Source organism: Theropithecus gelada, chromosome 5 (assembly GCF_003255815.1).
Source record: "Theropithecus gelada isolate Dixy chromosome 5, Tgel_1.0, whole genome shotgun sequence".
NCBI classification, from domain to species: domain Eukaryota; kingdom Metazoa; phylum Chordata; class Mammalia; order Primates; family Cercopithecidae; genus Theropithecus; species Theropithecus gelada.
In genome coordinates, this window is record NC_037672.1 from 68,517,911 (window position 1) to 68,542,919 (window position 25,009).

Sequence of the window (25,009 nt, forward strand, 5' to 3'; positions counted from 1 at the left end):
ACAGTGGAATGCTGTCCTAATTTTTTTTTTTTTTTTTTTTTTGAGACAGAGTCTCACTCTGTCACCCAGGCTGGAGTGCAGTGGCGCGATCTAGGTTCACTCCAACCTCCTCCTCCCGGGGTTCATGCACTTCTCCTTCCTCAGCCTCCTGAATAACTGGGACTATAGGCGCTCACCACCACACCCAGCTAATTTTTTCTATTTTTTAGTAGAGACGGGGTTTCACCGTGTTAGCCAGGATGGTCTCGATCTCCTGACCTCATGATCCGCCCACCTCGGCCTCCTTAAGTGCTGGGATGGAATGTTGTTCTTAATGCTGTTGTCACTAAGCAGCTCAGTGGCTGCCTAATTGGAACCATGAACATTTTTCAGCAAGTCTCCAAGAAGCAGAAGTAACACAAACTCAGGAAGCACAGCCAGGGGCTAAATATGACTTTGGCGACTTTGTTGAGTGTATTTTCCGCTGAGGTTCATTTGTATCACACGGAAGTCTTTCAAGTTTGTGTAGGGTGACAGCGTATGACTATATTTATGCTTTGTCCTTAGTGGGTTCAAACTGAAAGAATCACTTTGTAAAGAGTAGGACAGGGTTCTTTGGTTTTTAGGGAAGGACTAAGATAGCCACTTAATTATGCTGTAAGTCATTATTAAAACAAGAGGAAAAAAATCTCTTAGTACAACTAATATTTGACATCCACTCTATCTATGGATATGAGACATAATTCACTTCCACCCATTATCCTGTCGCACATTCATGTATATTACAGTTTTATAAAGTTAAATAAAAAATTGTTTCTTCCAGCCAGCCAAATACCTGATAAGATTGAGGAACTCATTTCTTGCAAAGTACATTATTCATGGCAAACGTCAGAGTAAGGGTAATTCCCATCTGCTGAGCAGCTGCAATACAGGCCACAAAGTACAAAGTACACCAGAGCATTTTGCAGTAAACTCTGGGTCCACTATTACTCATAAAACCAAGCTGGAGCCTTAAAGGAACAGGACCCTGGGATCCCCTCAGCATCGCTCCCCCTGATCTGCCTCCCACCGAGGTCAGTCTTTCCCTGGCTAGCTCTCTTCCAGGGCCATGATGAAGAATCCTGGGTGTTCATCAGCTTATACCAGGATTCTCTCTCCACACTGCTTGTGGCAGGGTGCCAACTTCTATCCTGGAGAAACTTATAATTTACATGTCCATTTAGCTAGAAGTCCAGTTTATATGGAAGTTTGGTTTTCTTCAGTTTAGTGAAAACACCATCGGTATTATATAGTATTTGATGATGTTTAAAAACACCCTTGTTACTATTGTGATACAGTGTTTCATGTTCCAAAAACCAAGGCCTTTTCCTAGAAAATCAGTTTTTTTGCACCTCACATATAAAAATGTGAGAAACTTGTGTCTGTTTCTTGGGCGTGCCTTGGACATCACAGACTTGTAAACTGGAAAACTGGACAGAGAATCAATTTCTTATCACCCATTTGAAAGTATTTTAAAGACCATCAAACAGTCTATGCTAAGCAGTCTGATCATGCTGGAAGGTGAACTTTTATGGGTTTTAGGGGGAAAGGTTCACAAATTCTTTTTGAGGGGGTCCATATGTAACACTTAGGTGGACCCTAAAAAAATCTGTTAAAACTGCCACTGAGAGGCCACAGTGTATATTAAATCAGTGCTCTTCTTATTGAGTAGGGACTGCCCAGATAACACTTTAGTGATTGCCTTTGGGTCTTCTAAACCATACAATGCCTGTAATTATTACAGGTCTCTTCTGGACTTTAGAACCTTCCACAGACATGGGACATTTGTTAACCTTTCCAAGGAACATCAGCCTCATTTCTGCACCTCTACCGCACTAGTGTTGCAGTGATCTCACTCATCTTGCTGCCTCTATCTTGTCTGGTACTGATATCTATCTTCCACATTCTACCTAGTGATCTTTAGTATCATCATGTCTTTCCCCTGCCTAGAATCTTCAATAGCTGCCCATTGCCTGCGAAGTGAATTTCAAGTTTCTTAAAATGTTTCACGGGGCTCATTCATTGCTCAGCATTTCCCATTTTACATGTTGTATTCTTGGAATCCCAACTCTTGAGTTTTTTCTGCGAACTATAGAAATAGCTACATGTCCTTGTTCATGTTGTTTCTTTGCCAGGTAAACTCTTTACACTCTTCTTTTCCTGTTTAATTCTCACCCACCAAGGTTCACCGTAGGCAACATCTATTCCTTAAAGCTCTCACCCACCTTCTGAGCATGACTGAGGCCTCTTGACTGTGCTCACACAGCAACTGTGTCATGTTGAATAAATGACCTTCTATGGGGTGGTGTAACGTGAATAGACACAGATGATCAACTTAACAGTAATTCTTCACTGTGTTGTTCCCTTAATGCCAAGTTAAATTAGAATGTTACAGACATACATTTTATTTTCAAGGTTCTATTAGACATATTGTTTCATCAGGTACATAAACTAATCATCTTCAAAAGTGTCTCTGGTAAGGTACACACAACTAAAAGAAATGTTTGGACAGCATTCACCATTGTTATAGTTTGTTCAGGCAACTTATAAATTTTCTTTTCTAATTTTTTGCTTTGTATTGCATCACGAATTTACCTAATGTTATTCCAATACTTTAGTTTACTGAGCTCTAATCTTCAACACTCCAAAATCTATTAATAATCAAAAAGATTCTGCTCATGGTGAGAAAAATACGGAAGACTTCTGTGGTATCCAGCTATGCTGTATTACACAGTGGATTACAGATTGGAAGACTTTCTTTGCAAAGAGCCAGATTATAAATGTTTCAGGCTTTGTAGGTCATATGGTTTCTGTTACAATTACTCAACTCTGCAGTTATAACAGAAAAACAGCCACAGACAATGAGCAGACAAATTAGTGTGGTGATATTCCAATACAACTTTATTTACAAAAATGGGCAGCCTGGGACCACAGTTTGCCAACTCCTTATGTCATTTGGAGACTTATTTCAGTTGAGGACTTAGTCAGGCTCTATTCAGGTTCAGAAACATTTTCCAACTGCACATGATCCTGAGGTAAACACTTTGAAGGCTGCTCATACTCTACTATATGATGTACTTTTATCAGAAGCAGAAGTTGAGGGAATAAGATTATGTAAGGCTCCATTTGCTTTCATAACAACTCTCACAGCTCAGCATATCAGGAGTTGCATCCCGAGTGTCCCTGAAATTTCTTTACCATAACATTTCTTTATGGTGAAATTTCTTAACAGTGTTCTGGCACTAAACAATAAGTGCTATAAATCATGTTCATGTTCTTGGCCAGTAGTATGATTTTTAGGAAATAACCTATGACAATAATCCCAGGAGAACAAAATCAGTGTGACCACTTATGTTTAGAAGAGACGTGTTCATTAACATTAAAAATTTAAAGTAATCCACTTGGGAAATGGACCAACAGTATGGAGGACGTCAGGAGAATCTTTTTTATGGCAATTGTGTGGAGTGTATTGATCCTTGGAAATGTACACCTTGAAAATTACAAATGAGAAAAAGCCAATGGTAACATGTATATTTACGTGATTTCAAACATGTAACAGTATATATAAATTCTGTTATTCAATATTCAGTATTTATTGAAGAAGAGCCTACTGTGAGCAAGTTTCTGCTCCGAGAACCAGGAACACAGGAGTGAATAAAGCGGACCAAACCTCCTGCCCTCTCATTTTCTTATGAGACAGTGACAGATATTGAGGATCAAAGGGATTTTAGCATTTGAAATGCTTGGAATTTTAATATCACGGTTTGTTGGGTCTTTTTTTTAATATATATAAAACTGCTTATGTGAGAAAGCTTTTCTTCCCTTGTTTATTGTTGTTTAGGAAATGAGAATTTCCCGATAATTTTAATCAACCAGAATTTGTCAGGTTCCTGCTATGTACCAAGTACTCTTCCAGGCACAGGATACAGTGTGAACAAAATGTATACATACCCCTGACCTGTTGGAGCTACATTCAATGGAGGAGGCAGAACATAAGGAAATAAGTAAACTATATTGAAGGTGACTCAGGGACAGGGGCAAAGGAGAAAATCAAGATACGAAATGCTGGGAGAAGGTGAACTTTTCGATTGGGTGATCAGGAAGGACTTCTTGAGAAGATAACTTTTGATTGAATAATTAAAGAAGATGAATGAGCTGGCAAGGTGAAAGTGTGGGGGAAGATCTTTCTGGGCAGAGGGATCAGCAAGTGCAGACGCCCCAAGATGGGAGTGTGTCTGGAGTGGCCAAGGAACACCAGGGAGGCTGGTGGTTGCATGGAGTGAGGGAAGGGTGGGAGGAAATGAGATGAAAGAGGTAACAGAAGACCAGTTGCATCCAGCCTTGTAAGCCATCGTAAGGATGTTGGCTTTTAATCTGAAAAACAAGAAGACATTGAAGAGTTCTGACCAAAGACGAGAGATGGTCAGGTTTGCATTAAAACGTTTCTGCTGTTGAGAGTAAACAGCAGCTACAGGGAGGCTTTTAGGAGGCTGCTGCAATAATCCAGGTGAGAAACGATGATCATCTCAAGAGGAGCATCTCAAGACGCGGAGACACTGAGAGAAAGATAGAATAGAGATGTGGTAAGAGCCAGTGTTCCCACTGCCAGGGCCCACCTGCCACAAAGGGTGAGATAAGTCAGAGCATTCCTTACCATAGCTGTGCTCCCAGTGGGAGACACAGGGAGGAGTTTCCAGGCAAGAAAGTGCTGAGTCATTCACCACACATATGGTCTCAGATCTTGATACCCAGCTGGAAGGGGCAGGAAGGAAGAGGGCTCCTCCCCTACAAGCTTTCCTGGCCAAAGCCTGCCATTGCCAGCTGTGTGGGGCAGGCCAGGAGAGGAGCGCCCGTGCCACAGCAACAATGAGCCTTTGCTCACTTTCACTTCACCCAGCCACCTGGGATCTTTGACTTCCGTGGTTGCTTTTAATGGTCTAAACAGCCCCGGCAAATAGGGCAGATCACCTTCATTTCACAGCTGTGGAAATTCAGGGATACTAAGTGGCTTACAGAAGGTAACAGAGATTTGGAGAGTTGGGGCACTGGTGTCCCATCCCATGCCCTGGGCACACAGGAGGGAGTAGTGTGTAGAGAGACGGTATCAGCCACACACCAGTGCTTAATTTAGGTTGGTTATAAATGTTGAAATACACAAAGGAATATGAAACCGAATTCCTGTTTTGTGGCTGCCTCCTGCTACAGAACACTGTTCTCACCGTTTTTTTCCTCAGTCATTTTCCTACCTTTGGTTATTTACTTATGAATTAGCACCTCCAACATTTGCTGATATTTTAAGAATGCTTCCACTTCCAATGACCTATGTTAAGTTAAAGTGACAGAACAGTAAAGATTCCATTAAACTATTTCTTTCTATCTCATACCTTTATGAAAGTACCATTATTACCTTTTACTGTTAAAAACCCTAAGACTGACTGTAATTTTTTTTATTTTTATTTTTAGGGAACAACTTAATTCTTTATTGAAGACCTATAACATTTTTTATGAGAACCAGAAAAATTTGCAGATTTTATATGGAGAGGTAAGCCCACTGAAGAAAGGCAATCCAGTTTTATTCACTCACACACACACACACACATACACACACAATTCTGGAAGAAACAGGTGAAAGTTTAACTTGATTATGATTCTTTTAGACTTGGGCTTGGAACACTTGTGACTTTCTATGCATTTTTGAGATAGAAAAGCGTTTAAAAATTTTAATGACATATTTTCTTTCTATTTTAAAAATAGAATATGAATATTTTAACAGCATTTCCACTGAAAATCTATTACAATACTTTCTTACAAATGCATCAGAATGTATATAGAAAGATATTCATTGTGATGTCATTTGTAATGGAGAAAATTTGAAGATGTCCCTATCAATTAGGGATTATTCAAACAAATTATGATGCATCTGTTATGTAAAATTTGATCTGGGTTTTAAAATGAATGCATTAGATTCCAATAGATGTGCACTATATCAAAATAATAAGAAAATTGAAATATTAAAGAAATAATTCAGGAAAGTCCTGAAGCTAGAAAGCATTTTTCTAACTTTTAAGTTCAGGGGTACAAGTGCAAGTTTGCTACATAGATAAACATGTGTCATGGTGGTTTGCTGTACAGATTATTTCATCACCCAGGTATTGAGCCTAATACCCATTAGTTATTTTTCCTGGTCCCATCCCTCCTCCCAAATTCCACCCTCTGATAAGCCTCAGTGTCTGTAGTTCCCCTCTATGTGTCTATGTGTTCTTATCATTTAGCTCCCACTTTTAAGTGAAAGCATACAGTATTAGGTTTTCTCTATCTGCATCAGTTTGCTAAGAATGATGGCCTCTAGCTCCATCCCTACAAAGGACATGATCTTGTTCTTTTTTTTGGCTGCATGGTATTCCATGGTGTACATATACCACATTCTCTTTATCCAGTCTATCACTCATGGGCATTTAGGTTGATTCCATGTCTTTGCTACTATAAATAGTGCTGCAATGAACATATGTGTGCATATGTCTTTATAATAAAATGATTTATTCTCCATTGCTGGGTCAAATGGTATTTCTGTCTTTAGGTCTTTGAGGAATCAACACACTGTCTTCCTCAATTATTAAACTACTTACACTCCCCCCGGCAGTGTATAAGGGTTCCTTTTTCTGCACAACCTCACCGGCATTTGTTATTTTTTGACTTTTTAATAATAGACTTTCTGACTGGTGTAAGATGGTATCTCATTGTGGTTTTGATTTGCATTTTTCTGATGATCAGTTATGTAGAGCTTTTTCATATGATTGCTGGCCACATGTATGTCTTCTTTTAAGAAGTGTTTGCTCATGCCCTTTACCCACATTTTAATGGGGTTGTTTGGTTTTTTTCCTTTAAATTTGTCTGAGTTCCTTGTAGATGCTGAGTATTAGATCTTTGTCAGATGCATAATTTGCAAAAATATTCTCCCATTCTGTAGATTTTCTGTTTACTCTGTTGATAGTTTCTTTTGCTATACAGAAGCTCTTTAGTTTAATTAGATATCATTTGCTGATTTTTAGTTTCATTGCAATTGCTTTTGGCATCTTCATCATGAAATCTTTGCCCATGCCTATGTCCTGGATGGTATCACCTAGTTATTGTCCAGTGTTTTTATAGTTTTAGGTTTTACATTTAGATCATTAGTCCATCCTGAGTTAATTTTTGAATATGTTGTAAAGAAGGGGTCCAGTTTCAATTTTCTATATATGGCTAGCCAGTTATCCCAGCACCATTTATTGACTAGGGAATCCTTTCCCCTCTGCTTGTTTTTGTCAGATTTGTTGAAGATCAGATATTTGTAGATATGCAGTCTCATTTCTGGGTTCTCTATTCTGTTCCATCAGTCTGTGTGTCTGTTCTTGTACCAGTACCATGCTGTTTTGGTTACTGTAGCCCAGTAGTATACTTTGAAGTCAAGTAGTGTGATGCCTCCAGCTTTGTTCTTTTGCTTAGGATTGCCTTGGCTGTTCAGTCTCTTTTGGATTCATATGAATTTTAAAATAGTTTCTTCTAGTTCTGTGAAGGATGTCAATGGTGGTTTAATGGGAATAGCATTGAATCTGTAAATTGCTTTAGGCAATATTGCCATCTTAACAATATTGATTCTTCCTACCCATGAGCATGGAATGATTTTCCATTTGTTTGTGTCATCTCTGATTTCTTTGAGCAGTGACTTACAGTTACCTTTGTAAATGTCTTTCACTTCCTTTGTTAGCTGTATTCCTAGGTATTTTATTCTTTCTGTGGGAGTTTGTTTGGGATTTGGCTCTCTGTTTGACTGTTGTTGGTGTGTAGGAATGCTAGCAATTTTTGCACATCGATTTTGTGTCCTGAGACTTTGCTGAAGTTGCTTATCAGCTTAAGAAGCTTTTGGGCTGGAACGATGGGGTTTTCTCGATATAAGATCATGTGATCTGCAAACAGGGAAAGTTTGACTTCCTCTCTTGCTATTTGAATGCCCTTTATTTCTTCAAAAGCATTTTTAGGAGTGCCATTGGCAGGGTACTGTACAAAGTGGCCTTATGTTTACTTTTTTTCTTTTTATTTAATTTCAGTGCTTCATTCTCCATAGGTCTCTTCACTCAGCCTTGTATTCTGATGGGGTTCACTTTACATATTTACAATATCTTCCTGGCCAAAGGGGACATTAGAATTTTCTACTCCTCATTTAATTTCATGGCACAGCATGGACTTTAGGTGACCATGATTTGGCTTAAATCTACAGTTTGGACAGAAGGAAGTTTACAAAGCACTCTGGCCTTTCCTATTAAGCTTGAATAATTTAGTTCAAATTTCAATTACTTTCCCAAATTCAATAATATACTGAATGAAATAACATCCCTTTATAAAGAAGTGGGCCTAATTTTAAGTTATTTCAACATTGTCCTATATCTTAAATCTTTCATATACATAATTATAAAAATATAAAATTTAGGAAAAGATTAAAACTAGGAAAATGATTATTTATACTTTAATTCAAGAGTTTCCACAAATTTCATGATGCTAAGTTTGTTTCCTTTAGGTAAATGTTTGAGTTTTGGTGCTATGAACATTTAAGTTGAGGCATATTCTTTCCAATTCTGTACATCAGTGCTCCATTTATAATACAAAAGTTATTTAGGTCAGGCGTGGTGGCTCATGCCTGTAATCCCAGCACTGTGGGAGGCCAAGACAGGTGGATCACCTGAGGTCAGGAGTTCGAGACCACCCTGGCCAACATAGCAAAACCCTGTCTCTACTAAAAAAAACATACAAAAATTATCCAGGCATGGTGATGCATGCCTGTTCTCCCAGCTACTCAGGAGGCTGAGACAGGAGAATCACCTGAACCGAAGAGGTGGGGATTGCAGTAAGCCAAGATCACACAACTGCACTCCAGCCTGGGCAACAGAGTGAGACTCTGTCTCAAAAAAAAAATTAAAAAAGTTATTTAATTTTTAAAAATAGTTTCATGTTTTATATAATTTTTCATAACTGTATGAAATGAAGTATATGGTGAGAGTACAAGACTTTTCAATCTTAACACACTGATCAATAAGGTCATAATTCAGAATTTTTCAAATCTTCTGACACTGTTTAAAAGGGGCAGTCCTTGGATGACAATATGTGGCTTTATTCATCTTTGAATAAATTGATTTATTTATTCAATTAATTAATTAATAATTAATGAAATATTTATTGAGTGTCTAGCATGTACCAGACACCGTTTTAAAAGCTGGAGATATAGCAATGAAGAATTAACAACCTCAGCAGAGTAGTGTTGGTTTTTTTTTATTTTCAGAGATTCTATGAGTTTTTGATATAAAGGCTTAATTGAGTTCGAGTTAGGCAGAGAAAGAATGCTATGAGAAATTCTAATCAAGACCATCTCACACCAATTAGAATGGCAATCATTAAAAAGTCAGGAAGCAACGGTTCTGGAGAGGATGTGGAGAAATAGGAGCAGTTTTACACTGTTGGTGGGACTGTAAACTAGTTAAACCATTGTGGAAAACAGTGTGGCAATTCCTCAAGGATCTAGAACTAGAAATACCATTTGGCCCAGCAATCCCATTACTGGGCATATACCCAAAGGATTATAAATCATGCTTCTATAAAGACACATGCACACATATGTTTATTGCAGCACTATTCACAATAGCAAAGACTTGGAATCAACCCAAATGTCCATCAGTGATAGACTGGATTAAGAAAATGTGGCACATATACACTATGGAATACTATGCAGCCATAAAAAGGGATGAGTTCGTGTCCTTTGTAGGGACATGGATGTAGTTGGAAACCATCATTCTCAGCAAACTATCGCAAGAACAGAAAACCAAACACCACATGTTCTCCCAATAGGTGGGAATTGAACAGTGAGATCACTTGGACACACGAAGGGGAACATCACACACAGGGGCCTATTTTGGGGAGGGGGGTGGGAGGAGGGATAGCATTAGGAGATATACCTAATGTAAATGATGAGTTAAGGGGTGAAGCATACCAACATTGCACATGTATACATATGTAACAAACCTGCACGTTGTGCACATGTACCCTAGAACTTAAAGTATAATAAAATAAAAATAAAAGTAGAAAATAAATGGAATTAACATGGATTAAAAAAATAAATAAATGTTTGAAAACATTCATGCTTGCATGAAAATATACAGGGAAGGAGCATCTCAGGACTTTTTCTCTTTCTTATATTTGCAGACCATGTTAATAAAATATTCATGTGTTCATTGATTTAACCAAAAAAAAAAAAAAAAAAGAATGCTATCCACCATTAACTATATAATCTATATCATATACAGTCATTACAAGGAATAAATTGTGTTTGATTGTTGAAAACAACTGATTGGTAACCTGACCTCTTAGTAATCTGAAATGTAAAGTCAAAAGTGGAAGAAGTGTAAAACTTTGTTTCAGGAGTGATTCCAAAGCAAGTTTATCAGCCAAAGAAATAACCAACAGTAATATAGAGCACCTATTGAATGCCAGGTGGTATGAATATCTGTTTTTTACATGAGAAAGTCCAAATTTAAAGGTAGCCAGCAACTTGTCCAAGGCCACAACTAGGAAGTGGCAGAGCCAGGGTTTGAGCACAGGCCCAACTGATTCCAGAGTATGGAGTTTTCATCATGCTCTCAAATAAGAATTGAGTTATTAAATGTTGTCTAACAATTGATTCTTCATAATATCAATAATAGTTAATGAATGTTAAAATAGGTATTGGGTGGCTGGCATATGACTTTTGCTAGTTTCTACATTTTCCAAAGTTTCTATAATAGAAAACATTACTTTGACATTGGAAAAGGACTTTCATATACATAATGATGATTTGTACTTTAATTCAAAAGTTTCCATAAAATTCATGATGTTAAGCTTGTCTCCTTCTTTTGTCATATTTCTAATTTTAAAGAAATTCTTCAAATGCTATTGTTTTACAAAATACATCTATAAGGTTTTGAATTTTTACAGCGTATTTTCACACGTATTATTTTACTTGTTTTGCATAACTTTGTGAGTTAAATATTTTTCTGTTCAGCAATGAGGAAATAGCTGCTAAATATTTAAATAACTGTTTTTTTTCTAATTTCTAGTTCAGTATAATTTTGGAATCTGCTTTGATTTTAAATTAAACAAAATTAGAGAATTAAAATTCCACTTAATTGAAGAATCATAGAGTTCAGAAAGCATTTTGACATACTGTGCCCTCTGGTGGACATGTCATTACCATTATAATTTACTCACTTTGCTGGGTATAGCTGTTTTCAAAAATAAAAGAATGTTTTAAAAATAGAATTGCTTTGTAGATAAATTGGAAAGCCAAATCCTAACCCTGGGATTTACTTTTAACCTATTAAGGTTTCTTACACACTTAATTTCTACATCTTCAGTTAAAACATTTACCATCTATAAATAATACAAAAACAATTGGGGGATTATTCATTTCTTCCTCAGACAGAAGATGGCGAACTAATTGTTGAAGGAATGCTGGACATTTTCTGGGGAGTAAAACGGCCTATACAGCTAAAAATACAAGATGAGAAGCCATTCTCTTCTTTTACTAGTATGAAGTCATCAGATGTATTCTCCAGCAAAGGGTAAGCTATCTTTCATGTTTTTAATTACTCAGATAATCGTCATATCTAGTTTTATTGTGTGCACTCTTAAGGAGGGAAACTTAGGCTTGTGTGAAACTGATTATACACAATCTCATTTAATTTCCCAGCAACAGCCGGGCACGGTGGCTCACCCCTGTAATCCCAGCACTTTGGGAGGCCGAGGCAGGTGTATCACCTGAGGTCAGGAGTTCGAGACCAGCCTGGCCAACATGGTGAAACCCAATCTCCACTAAAAATACAAAAATTAGCTGGGCGTGGTGGCAGCCGCCTGTAATCCCAGCTACTCAGGAGGCTGAGGCAGGAGAATCGCTTTAATCCGGGAGGCAGACGGTGCAGTGGGCCAAGATCACGCCATTGCACTCCAGCCTGGGTGACAGAGCGAGACTTTGTCTCAAAAAAAAAAAAAAAAAATTCCCAGCAACTCAATGAAGCAGGTGTTCAGACACCAGGGCTCTTCAAGATTAGCTAATTTATGCAAGATCCCCAATTACAATGTGGCAGAACTGAACTGGGCCTTACTTCTGTCTGTGCTCCCCAGCCTGTGGTCTCAATTCCTCTGCTCTGTTACTTCTTTCCTGGAGACTGCATTCCTTCATTAGAAAAGACAAAATGTAAAGGCAGAATTTGATTTACCCTGGCCTGGTCTCCAAAATAAGAGGATAAAATCTAAATGTCTTATTTCCTTGGAACAAAGGACTCATCGTGCTTTCTACCGGGGAAACTTAATGATGCGCCATCTGATTGTCCCAATCCTGTTCAAAAGAACACCCTGAAATGCATTTGAAGTTAAATAAATGCACAAAACAGTCCCCTGTGTGGGTTTATGCAAGTGTCCCTTGGATATCCAGGTTGAATTGATTTTTTCCTTACCCCTTTACAAGTTTTAGAAAAATTAATAAATATTCTCAGCAAGAAACATACCTGTATAAAGATTCCTTTCATCCTTTTATTCCATCCCTGCTTGCTTTTTAGTCCTTACCTCTCCAGCTCAACCCACTGTGTATATACATTGAGATACCAAGCCTTCTCTTCATAACATTCATCCTCCCATCCATTGTTAGATGAGCAGGCATTCTATCAGAGGAGGCAATGTAGAAGGAGCTACCAGGACAATTTGTCCAATGTGATATTTGGCCACAACTAAAGAAAGTTAATTATCACCTTGACAGAAGTCTGCTTTTCCTTTGGAAAAAAAATATTTAAGACAGACTATGATTTTCACCGTGCCAATATTTCTCAAAAATTATGCTACCGCCAGCTGAATGTTTTGTAATTCCCTACACATTTCATGCAATTTCTAATTTTCCTGACTCTGCCTGGAAGTTCACCTGCTTCTCCACATTCATTTGCATGACTCTCTTCCACCAATCCTTTAAGACACAGATGAGGTAACATGTTCTCCAGAAAGCCATTTCTGACCCCTCAGTCTATACTAGGTTCACTGAAAACTTTTCTATACCACTTAACACACATGCAGGCAATAGTATTTTTGTATACTTATCTCCTTGTCTATAATGCAAGCTTCTCGGTGGTAGGGAATGTGCTTTATTCATTTTTGCTTTATTTGCTTTATTCATCCCAGTGCCCAACTGTGTGCCTGACACAAAGAGGAGATTCAAAACATAGTATAGAGCAAAATCCCCAGAAGCCTGTGGTTAAATTACCTCTGCTTTGTTGTGACTACTTGGTCCGTCTATCTATCTCTTGTCTCCCATCCAAGCTAAGGATTGCCAATGAGCTTAGGGCTCAGTGCCTACGGAAGAACAGAAGGGAGGCAGCAGCCTCAGGCAGCCTGAGAGAGCCCCGCAGTTCTCACTCCAGGTACCTTATGACTGATGAAGCTGATGATTCTAAATGACAAGGAGCATCGTTTAAAAGGAAAAATTACTCATGGGTTCTGCTTTCAGAAAACTGTACAAGATATGAATTTACAAAATTAACTACCATACTTTATATGACCTAAGCCCTCGTTGCAAAATTCTCTGAGGAGTCACATCTACTTGATGCATTTTAATTTTTTAATTTATGAAAATGTAACAAATATCAAATATTAAAGGAAAATGTCAAAGAGATGAAGTAAGGTAATTGTAGTATCACCGTAAACCATCATTATTTTATATGGCTTTACCAAGATATGTTTTAAATTTTATTTTATTTTTAACAAATAATTCTATAAATTTATGGGATACAACATGTTTTTATGTGTATGTACATTGTGGAATGAACAAAACAGGCTAATTAACATATCAATCATCTCAAATATTTATCTTTTTTAGAATAGAGAACATAAAAAATTCTGTTCTTTAACTCTTTTGAAATACATAATATATTATTATTATTATTATTAACCAAGATATGCTTTAACTTCTCAAATTTAAAACACTTGTTCCTAGCAATTCTGAACTTTTGGATGAGTTTCAAGAGCCCAGGTGGATAAGGTAATATGCCTTTCCATAGACTGCCACAGGTTCTAAAATAATATCCTCATGATACACCTGCTATAGGATTCATTTACATTTTGCATTGTTTATTATAGTAAATTGCTATGAAGCAAACAGGAATTGGCTCTTTTGTTTAAAGTTGAGAAAAATTATCTAGAAACCTTCCCCGGCTTGTCCTTTTCCAGTAACAAGACTAACTGTAGAACATTTGGCAGAAAAAGATCCCGTTCCTTTTACATACATACAGAGCCACACGCACACAAGAGCAAGATTAGATTTGGTTGTCATTAATTAGCCAAGAGTACTTCCTGGGAGCCAGCTGAACACCCAGGCAGGAAGGCACAGCACAATTGGAAATGGGTTTTCTCTGGTTTCCGGTTCATTGATGGGGTGCATAGCCACCTAAGGTATCATTTTTGTTTTTTCAATCCAATTCTAGACACCCTCCCTCTGGTTGTCTCTTTTAAGGTAACATCCATTTAAATGCTCAGCCTTTAATTGTGAAAAGAAATTGACTATTTTCTTACTCCTAAATTTCTCCTATTTTCTTTTTCCCATACTGGGCATCTCTGGGCAAAACTTACACCTCTGCTCTTGCAGGATGACAGATTTTATAACTGCAGTGGGTAAACATGCGGTAAATGACATGGAACTTCAGTTGCAGGAAGGGCTCTAATCTTGTGTCTTTCAGTTTATTCTTTGACAGAATCATTGGTCTTCTCACGGTAGTTTGTTTTAATTATGTTTAAAATGAGTCACACAGAGGAAGCATCAGCTTAATTGGAGTGAAGAAGCTTTTAAAAAATCAGTTTATTTGAGCTCTGACCACTTGTTATTCTTTACGGAAACGATTCTATGGACAGTACTTTGATCTCTCATATGTGGCACAAGCATTTTGGAAATCTTTCATAACAAAAGAAAAGAACACCCTTGTTAAGGTTGTATTTGCTTACACTATTTTTCTGTTTTTAATATCTTTCCAAATTCAGCTTTTGCATATATTGGATGAGTCATGACAGAATAACATAAAGAGCACAAACTGGACAGGTGTACATTTGAATAACGTCAGAGGTGTTTTTTTTCTTACAATATGCGTAGGGTAGTGACCATATTCTATTTGTCTATCAAATTTCTACCTCCTTTTTATTTTTAAACTTCTTAGAAAACCTCCCCACAGTTTAAATTTGCAAATGATATACACCCTGAACTTTAGTCAGAGCAACAGAAGTCCCATGTTTGGGCAAGTTAAACTATTTGATATTACATAAAGTGCCAACCAGTTTTCTCTTGAAAACTCTGGATAACTGCCCTGAAGCGTAGTCATGTGCACAGTTGGATGGGGTGATGCTTCAAATTACACAATCCAGAGCTGAAAACTGGTGTTTTCTGCTGTAGATGATAGAAAAAATAAGGGGCCAAACATGGAATATATTGGACCACTTTTGGCCTCCTATATTTGTATGACAACACTAAGCTGTCACATCTTCCAGGGTCACCACGAATTTGACTGACATCCTAGGGATTCTTATCTTTAGCCCTATGAAATAGCATCAGGTTACTTTGCATTTTTAGTTTCTGTTTTTCATTGGTATTGACTTTTCCATTCCTAACCCTCCTTCTATGATAATTATGTCAGCCACTTTCTGATTATTCAGCTGCTATAGATTGGGGGAAATGGATTATTTTATCTGCCATATGACTAATTAGATTCTGAGTCAGGACCTGGTAGTTTTCCTTTGAGTTAAAGTTACTACCTATAGTTGGGCTTTATGACATTTGTTTTGATTGGCTGTATTCTGAACAGTACAGCTTGCTGGAAAATTAACAAATGTATTAGGATTACCTTCTCTACCTCATAAGGCTATTGTAAGACTCAAATTATATAGTAGCCATAAAACAGGCTTCAAAAGAATCCAAAAGTAAAGAGGATAAGGGGTGATTTTTTTCATATTCACTACGATTAGTTTTAATAAATATTTTTTGTTGCCACCAATGAAATTTGGGTAGAGTCAATGCCGCAAATTCCCTATAAGTGGAATATATTTTAGTCATAAGGAAAACAGACATTATTGAAGAGATTCTTAGGTAATAGCATCCATTTGCCTAGAGAGATCCAGGAACACCTTGGGTCTCTAATGGTTCCCGGCCCATCAGGAATGAAATGGATACAGATGCTGCTGATGATGATGATGATGATGACGATAATGATGATGGCAATGGAGATGAGGATAATTATAATTATTGTTAATCTATATTGAATGCTTACTATTTTCAGGGCACTGTTTCAATAGTTTTATACAAATTCACTCTTTTAATCCTCAAAACAAACCTAACCTACCTCATACTATTATCATTTTCATTTTACTGATGAGGACACAGGCACAGAGAGGATAAGAAACTTAAGACCAGATAAATAAAATAAAATTGAGTTTTGACCTGCTGTAAAAACAAACATTTGTCAGGTTTTATTTATTCTGAGCACTAGAATGCACTTAAAATTGTTAGTTTCTTTATGAAATCATAATTTTCTGGCAGAAAACTCATATATTTTCCTTCTTTGTAAACTACATTCTTCATGGTAGTCAAGTGCCTTAGAAGATAGGCACCACATTTTATTATTTTAGAACCACTCTACCTAACAATGTTTTGAATGCAAAAGGTACAATACATATTGCAGGATATATAAAGAACACTTTTATACCTAAACTCTCCTAAGAGTATTGTGAAATATCTTTATAACAATTGATCATCTTGATTTTTACTAATTCAATTTGGACAAATGTTTTACAGAATCTATATAACTTGTGTTTCAGTATGTAACTGAATTATTATGTCAAGAAGATAGCTCTGTAAAAGTACAGGAAGTATTTAAAACATATGTTGACCACTTTGGTATGAATACATGAATATAATTTTAATAATATCATAAAATCGTTATAACTTTGGATGATATATCCACCTACAGAGGCCCACAGTATTACTGTATTAATATTGTAAATCTGGAAACCATCATAGGCTTCAATATGAATGGAACTGATGTTACATACAAGATTTATTACTTTTTAGAATGACACGCTGGGGGGAATTTGATGATCTCTATCGTATTAGTGAGCTGGACAGGACCCAGATTCCAATGTCTGAAACAAGGAATTCCCAGCAAGGTCAGTATCAAAATCTTATTGATTGGGAGACTTAATTTTTAATTAATGTAAAGTATGACCCCATATGTTTCCCTGAAATCTAACCTTTTTCATACTACTACACAATAAACTCTTGTTTTATATGTATATATATTTTTAATATCTTAGGAACATAGTAACTTAAGTCACTATAGTATTTGTATGACATTTAAGAAAGTTACTTTTGTATATAAAATACAATTTTAAAAAAAATTATATCACTCAGATTTATTAGAATAGGAAGAGCTAATAGTTTTAATAAAGTGTGTATTCATAAAATTGTTCAATATCTTCCCCAAAGATTAGAGTCATTTATTATTCTCAATAGCTTTATATGTTAGGCCAAGCCCATCAGACCTAATTCTGTATCTTTTTAGAAGTTGAACGTTTTAGTTAGTTAATAGGTACTTCAATAACATTACTTCTGAGAAACACACAGATATGCTGGAGTCAATTTTATACTTGATGGAATTATTTCCAAGATCTTTTTAAAAGAGAAATATACTTAAGGATCAAATGGATCCATACTGAACTTGGCAAACCAATGGGAAATGCCAGCTCCAGGGATGTGAGACATTAGCAGTTGTAATCATAATGGTGATGATGTAAGAGTAATAACAAAGCTATTGAAAGCTGTAATCTGTTGAGACTCTGCTAAGTATCAGGCATAATATTTTATATTTCATATGAATTTTTTCACGTAATTCTCACATACACATAAGATTCAAAGACTAGTGGATGCTGATGACTGAAGCTAGAATGAGGGGTGGTGGACAGGGTTCATGTGCCTGAAATGGGGCTGTGATTTACAAAGTCGGCTCAGTGTGAACAAGAGTATCCTACTAGCATTAACTTCACAAGCCTACCAGCAACTTGAAATGTTTGTTTTCTTTTTCTTTTTTCAAATCATTCTCAATTTCACTTCCTCTGCTACTACACAAGAACCCAGATCCTATGACAAACATGATGTTCCTTCCAGGGTTCCCTTATCTTTATCCCATGAGATCTTTACATCTTGTTAAATATGGGCCCTTCCAATTATCCTTTTAAAAATATATATTAAACCCAAGGAAATCCCAATATCTTGGCATCAAAGACATCATAAAAATCTATTTGTATTTTAAACAGCAGTGCTGGAGAAGGAAGAAATATCTCGTGTCTATTTGATGATGTTCTAATTACAATAGAAAATTATTTAAAACCCTAAAGTAAAATAAAACACAAATGCCACCTAATGGCCTTATTCTTACATATGAATATGCATAGTAGAGGAAATTGAAAAAGGCACTATCAACTGGATACAAGCAGAAAGAGGGGCAGAAGGCAGGTTTGAATCTTCTGCATCTTAGGCTAGTAACACATTGTAGCTCCATTCAATTCCATTTAAACACCTTCTGCCTACTCAATAGATAGTAGAGCCGTTCAACACTACACTATAATTTTATACTCTAAAATCTGCTATAAAAATTGTAATAATTCAATAACCAAATTTTGACTAATAAATCATGAATCATTGTTAAATATACATGACTCGATGAGAAGAAATAATAGGATAGTGGGCAACTAAGTGAAAAAGTCATTCATACCATACTTTTGGAATGTTCTAAAAAGAATATAATGTGAATTACCTTTGTGATATATTACAAATAGTAGGACTAGTCCAAAGCATACCATTCCTTTTGCTTTTATAAAAGATGGGAACAAAATCTTTCAATGCTCCACATACCATATAAATGGCTTCTCAAAGAGCTTTCTGTAGTTTTATAGGAAAACTAAGGCCCAGTGTTTACTTTTTAGGGAAAGCTCCAACGAACTCAGGCCAACATATAATAAGGATCCAGACCTGATTCTATCATTTATGAGTACTATGTCCATAGGAAAGCCACTTCAACTCACTGTACTTTTTCTTACCTATAAGAGATCAAACCTGATAAAGAATCGGGTTTATTCCAGCTCTAACATTCTGAAATGCCATAAAATTCACTCCCTAATAAATTAAGAATAAAAGAATGCCCAAACTCCAAACATGATCATTGTGATCATTTCTTATGAAACATAAGAATAAGACATAAGAATTTTATATGAGATACTGGCAGAATTTGCTGAGTCAGTCTCAGGCAATATTTAATAAGTAAATATGCAGCTAAGCAGTGGACTATAATGCTTTTACACAGCCAGAAAATAGCAATATTCCTAAAATTATGAAAGCATACACAAATCCACTCAGGATGCTAGGAGACAGGCAGCTAAATGATCTGAGCTTATAATCTATTCTTCCCAGACTATTTATCTTATCACAGCAACACCCTGAAGTCACATGCAGAGGATGAACCAGACTCCCCAGTGCTCTATAGAACCATGAGTGAAGCAGCCCTGGTGAGAAAAAGGATGAAGCCTCTGATGATGGACAGAAAAGAAAGACAGAAAAATAGAGCCTCTATTAATGGACACTTCTATAACCATGAAGTAAGTGGGTTACAATTCCATTAATGTAATATAAAATAAGGTTCCCTATTTCACTAACAATACCACTCAATTCAATTTGCAATTTAAAGTCATAATAATAATAGTAGCATATCTAACATTTTGGGGGCACTCTCTATGTGCTAGGTATTAAAGTAAATGTGTTTTAAATAGATTTTTACTGAATAATCCTATTAATCACTAAAACAATCTTATGAAATAGGTACCATTATTTTCTCTACTTGACATATAAGCTAATTAGGGTCATGGAGATTAAGCAATTTGTCTTAGATTATGCTACTTTTAAGTAATACTCTCAACCTGAACCTAGCTTTGTCTGACTCCAGAACACAAGTTTTTAACCACCATGATGGATGAACTCTATCTAAGTGGCAGACACTCTGCCAAGCATTAAAAACATGCCCATGAGGCAACTGATGTCTCAGCCAGCATGAAGCTCAGGGACTGAGCAGGGAAACCAACATACCAACAACAATATTGGAATAATGTAAGTGCCACAAAGAGGTTGGATCAAAGGACATTTGAACATGAGCATTTCAATAAAAGCAAAAAACCACAGGCCAATGTATTCCAATAAATCAAACTTCTCATGTTGCCATGTTCCAGGTATTTTACCTATACACATACCCTTTTTATGTAAGTGTAGTTGTAGTTTAGATACAATTCACATTCCGCTTTTTCATTTAATATGTGTTAAATTTATATGTGCCTTTCCATAGTGCTTGTAAGACATTACATTCTGCTGAAGGTAGGAAATATATCATCATTTTTTTTTCCAGAACTCAAATATTTTTCATGTGATGTACTTTAGCAATCATTCATCACTCCATCTCATAAATACTTAGCACTCACACTGTGCCAGGTATCTTCTGAGGCCTTTAAGAAGAAATAGGAACTCATTGCTTTGTAGGCTTTTTCCTGTAAGGATTTCTACTTTATTTCTTCTTCTTCTACTCTTCAGAGGTATCAATAGTGTGTCTTTGGAGCCTTGTGGGGAGAAACCTCTCTTCTCAATTCTTTATTCATATCAGAATTTTAGGGTTCCAGAATCATCCTCATAGCTACAAAGTAGCATCGATAGTCCCCCACAGAGAGGCAGCTACCAATTGTCTTGGTTCCCTCTTCTCAGAAATTGTGTTATATGTCATTATCTTGTGGGGTAATTTGTGTTGAAGAGGAAAGCCACATTGCTCCAAGCAAGTGACTTTCAGATTGGATCACTTGTGCTGAAAATGAAATTGACACTAGGTTGGCAGCACAGAATGGTGGTAAAATGCTTGGGCCCTGGAGTTTGACAGCCTGGTTTTACATTCTTGCTGAGCAAGTTTAAAACCTCCTCAATCTCTTGATCTTAGTTCCTTCATTCTTCTTACTTTACAAGGTTGTTGATTGGATGGAATGAAATGAGGTAAGTTAAACATAAGAATAGTACCTAGCACAAAAGAAGAACTCAGTTTACATCAGCTTATGTTGTTGCTGTTGATTGAATGAGCTCAAGCTGGGACTATAGATATTTTACACACATGTCATTCACTGTAATATAATAACCAGCGGAAAACAATACAAACAAAAAAGAAAAAACAAAGCATTCTATCAATAATTATACGGTGATGGACATATAGGAATTGTAGTGGATAGATTTCTTAAGTTGCTGTGTGTCGTAAGATATGTTTTTATACTATGAAGCCCCTTGTTAATGCCAGTAATGTTAAGCTATGAATAATGCACATATTAAAGGCTTAGATTGTCTTATCTGGAGATTAGTTATGGTGAATATAACTTCACCAGTAGTATATTTCTATCCATGCAATACTAAATGATAACAGGTTTCATTATATGTTTTGGCCAACACAACTGATATAAAGACTGTGGATTTAAAATATTGCTCTGAAAAACAAATTCACTGTATGTTGACATTTTAGAAGGACTCTTAGAGATTATTTAGTCTTACTCTCATTTTATAAATGAAGTCATTTATCAAATATATGTTAAGTGAGTCAATAAAGATGTTAAGTGAGTTGACAAAGTTGGAGTTCGTGGGCAGTTAGTGGGCCCTAAAATCTAGGTCTCCTGAATGGTAATCTATGTTATTGTCATACTGCATGAAGCTTCTTCACATAAACAACATCAAACCACATGTACAACATATTCTTAACTTAGTGTGGGATGAACATGTGGTTTTTCAGGGCTCCATAGAAATTGTAAATGTCACAGAATAACTTATCAATGCTGTAAAATGTCTACAAATAATGAATTTTCTCATACTTATAAAAGTGTATCCTAGACATTCTCTATACATCTTCTCAGAAAACTTATTTGCATATCCATATTTTTACTCACACAAATGCCGTGTGTGTGTGTTACATGTATGGATGTTATATACCTGTGTGTTTTTATACTTTGATGCTAATTTGCTGATCTCTCAAATCTCTCAATATAAGACTTATCTTTTTAACATTCCACTGAGCCACCCCAAAACCCACCTATCTCCATGTCTGCTGAACCCACCCTCTACAGAGCCTTGGAATACTGGGAGATTGTGCATATAAATAAAATATATGGAAATAAATCCTTCCTTAATATCTCTTTCCATTTTTAAATACACATCTGCTGACATTCTTTCTTACTTATTTTGAAATCTTAAACTGTACTAAAGAGGGGTGTAATTGTCCAGTGAAAATGTTATAAGCATCCTCAAATGATGTTTTACCTAATTTACTCTAGAAACAATATAAGGCTGCTTAAAAGAACACATAATATTCAAAAACAACAAAGAAAAGCTAACAAACAAAAACAAAACAAAATTTTTAAATGGATAACATTGGATTATTTTTTACCCTATAAGAAGACTATGTTCAAGATATTGACTACCCTAAATATAATATAATTTTAAAGACTTATGTGACAATTCTTTTTCTAGACATCAATTTTCATTCCAGCCTTTGGATCAGAAACTAAGGTCAGAGTAAACAGTAACATGAAAACTGAAGAAGTAATAAAGCAACTTCTCCAAAAATTTAAGGTAACCTTTATCACTTAACTGAGCTATAAACATATTATATATAATTCAACTGTAAACACATAAATCCGTTCTTCTGAAAAAGATCTATGAACGTGTAAATCTAAATTGTATGTTGAGTACTGAAAGATTCTTTCCTGTGTATAACACCTTTTAGTAACTATCCCTTGAAAAATTATATAATTCCCATAAGAGCAGAGAAGATTTTATGTCTAAAAGTGAAAAATGGAAGAGAGAAAACAGACATGATTTGGGTCTGGTTGGGTTAGAAAACATCATATAACAAGAAAGAATTTATATTTGTTCATTTTTTCCATTGACAGATTGAAAATAGTCCCCAGGATTTTGCTCTTCACGTTATTTTTGCGACAGGAGGTAAGAAAGCTTGATCACAGTTTGTACCTGACTCTAGAGGGTTACAGTTTGCTGCCCAGAGGGAAGGCAGAAGAGCATTTTACCTCCTTCTGTGGAGAAAGGGGAGGAATGGGCAGGAGGAAAGGAAGGCGTAGTCTTTAGAACACTATCTATAGTCCACAATTTTAAAGAAAGATAACTTAAGAATAAGGTATCCCTGAAGGGTTTATTATATGAAAGAGTTTGCTTGTTGGCCAGACATTAAATTATCTGAATGGAGATCAGAACCCTCGGGAATTGTTATGCACTTTTGTCTTTGCTCGTCTCTGTAACTTTCTTTTTGGCTTTCCTTTCTGAGTGTCACTCTTAGAGGAGTCACGATTGCATACCTGTTCTCTCTGACATTGATATTGCCTCTTTTTTAGCACAGGGTCTGACACATTGCGGGAGTGCTATCTCTTCCTCAGTAGAGATGCATATTCAGAACTTTGTGGTAGGGGGTAAAAGGTTAGAAGCAGAACTTTGGGAAGGCACTATAAGTGGGATGCTAGGAGCATGCTAGAGAGATTAGAGAAAACTTAAAGTGATACTGAAATGAAAGTTTTTAAAACTTCACAAATGAAAAATTTTATGTCAATTTGTAGAAAAAAACTCATGCTATAATTTAAATGTCAGAATGTTTGAGCCAGAAATTTATTAGAATAAAATAATACATTTTGATGCCAGAACAACGTTAAGAAAATGGAAGCTGTATCTCCAAACATATATAAAATTAAATTTCTTATAAATAGAAAGCTTAAAGATAAGATCTATTTTTTGGAAAATTCTAAGGGCACATATATATTCATATTCTCTTTGTTTAGGAAAGAAAGAAAACCAAAAGATATAAAATAAAGGGTAGCAATATTGGACTGTGTAACAATTTAAAAGATACAAATAGTAGATTATAAAGAACATTGTCAATGTACTCCGAAGATTAATAACTATAATACCAATAGTTTCCTACAAAATGATAACAAAAAGGCAAACAATTCAACAAAAATAGAAAAAAAAACATGAAAATACAATTTAAAGAAAAAGCTATAATAACCAGTTAAATAGTTTCAGAAAAGTCTTAAACTCAGTGAAATGCAAGTAGCTAAGGAAATGCAAGCTCTAGCCACACTGTAATATTATCTTGCACTTCTCAGATTGGCAAAGTGCTTTAAAATGATTCTACCTGTGGCTGACATGCATCGGGGTAAAAAGATATTTTTATGCAACACTGGTGAAAATATGACTTTCTCTTTTTTGGAAATTATTATTGCAATAGTTATTAAAATTTACAGTATATATGTCCTTTAACTCGACCATTCCGCTTGTGAGAATCTATCCCACAAAAATGTAAGCCCTAGTGCCTACAGATTTATGTGCAAGGCTGTTTATGAGGACAAAAAGCTAAAGACAAAGTTACTCATACTAGGGAAATTATTAAATAAGTGATTATTATGCTGCCATTGGATGGAATGAGTTAGATTTATGCCAATAGAATGGAGGGAACTCCATAATATATTTTAAGTGAAAAATGCAAGATGTCTAAAAGTATATATACAAGATCCCATTTTTTTAACAAACAGTTACAAGCTCCCATTTAAATATGTGGTATATGTGGTCATATGACCAGGGAGAAAGGCATGGAGTGATAAATACAGAACCATTGAGATAGATTACCTGGTGGGGGATTGGGGAGATGCAGATGAGAGGATGACAAGGGGAGTGGTGGGCACGGTGGCTCACGCTTTTAATCCCAGCACTTTGGCAGGTTGAGGTGGGCAGATCATTTGAGGTCAGGAGTTTGAGACCAGCCTGACTAACATGGTGAAACCTCGTCTC

The 25,009-nt window shown here is 36.0% G+C and overlaps 1 protein-coding gene across 4 annotated transcripts in view; it reads left to right on the forward strand.

Annotated features, from left to right (window-relative positions):
• The window catches only part of RASSF6 (Ras association domain family member 6), a 48,291-nt gene that overhangs the window by 16,022 nt on the left and 7,260 nt on the right, over window positions 1-25,009 (forward strand). For 2 of the 4 annotated variants that reach the window (XM_025385732.1, XM_025385733.1), the window contains exons 3-8: window positions 5,482-5,560; window positions 11,497-11,639; window positions 17,168-17,262; window positions 19,562-19,746; window positions 22,685-22,786; window positions 23,107-23,158. In XM_025385732.1, coding sequence (XP_025241517.1) covers window positions 5,482-5,560; window positions 11,497-11,639; window positions 17,168-17,262; window positions 19,562-19,746; window positions 22,685-22,786; window positions 23,107-23,158 — 656 coding nt within the window. The remainder of the gene's footprint in view (window positions 1-5,481; window positions 5,561-11,496; window positions 11,640-17,167; window positions 17,263-19,561; window positions 19,747-22,684; window positions 22,787-23,106; window positions 23,159-25,009) is intronic. The other 2 variants (XM_025385734.1, XM_025385735.1) reach the window with 2 other exon arrangements.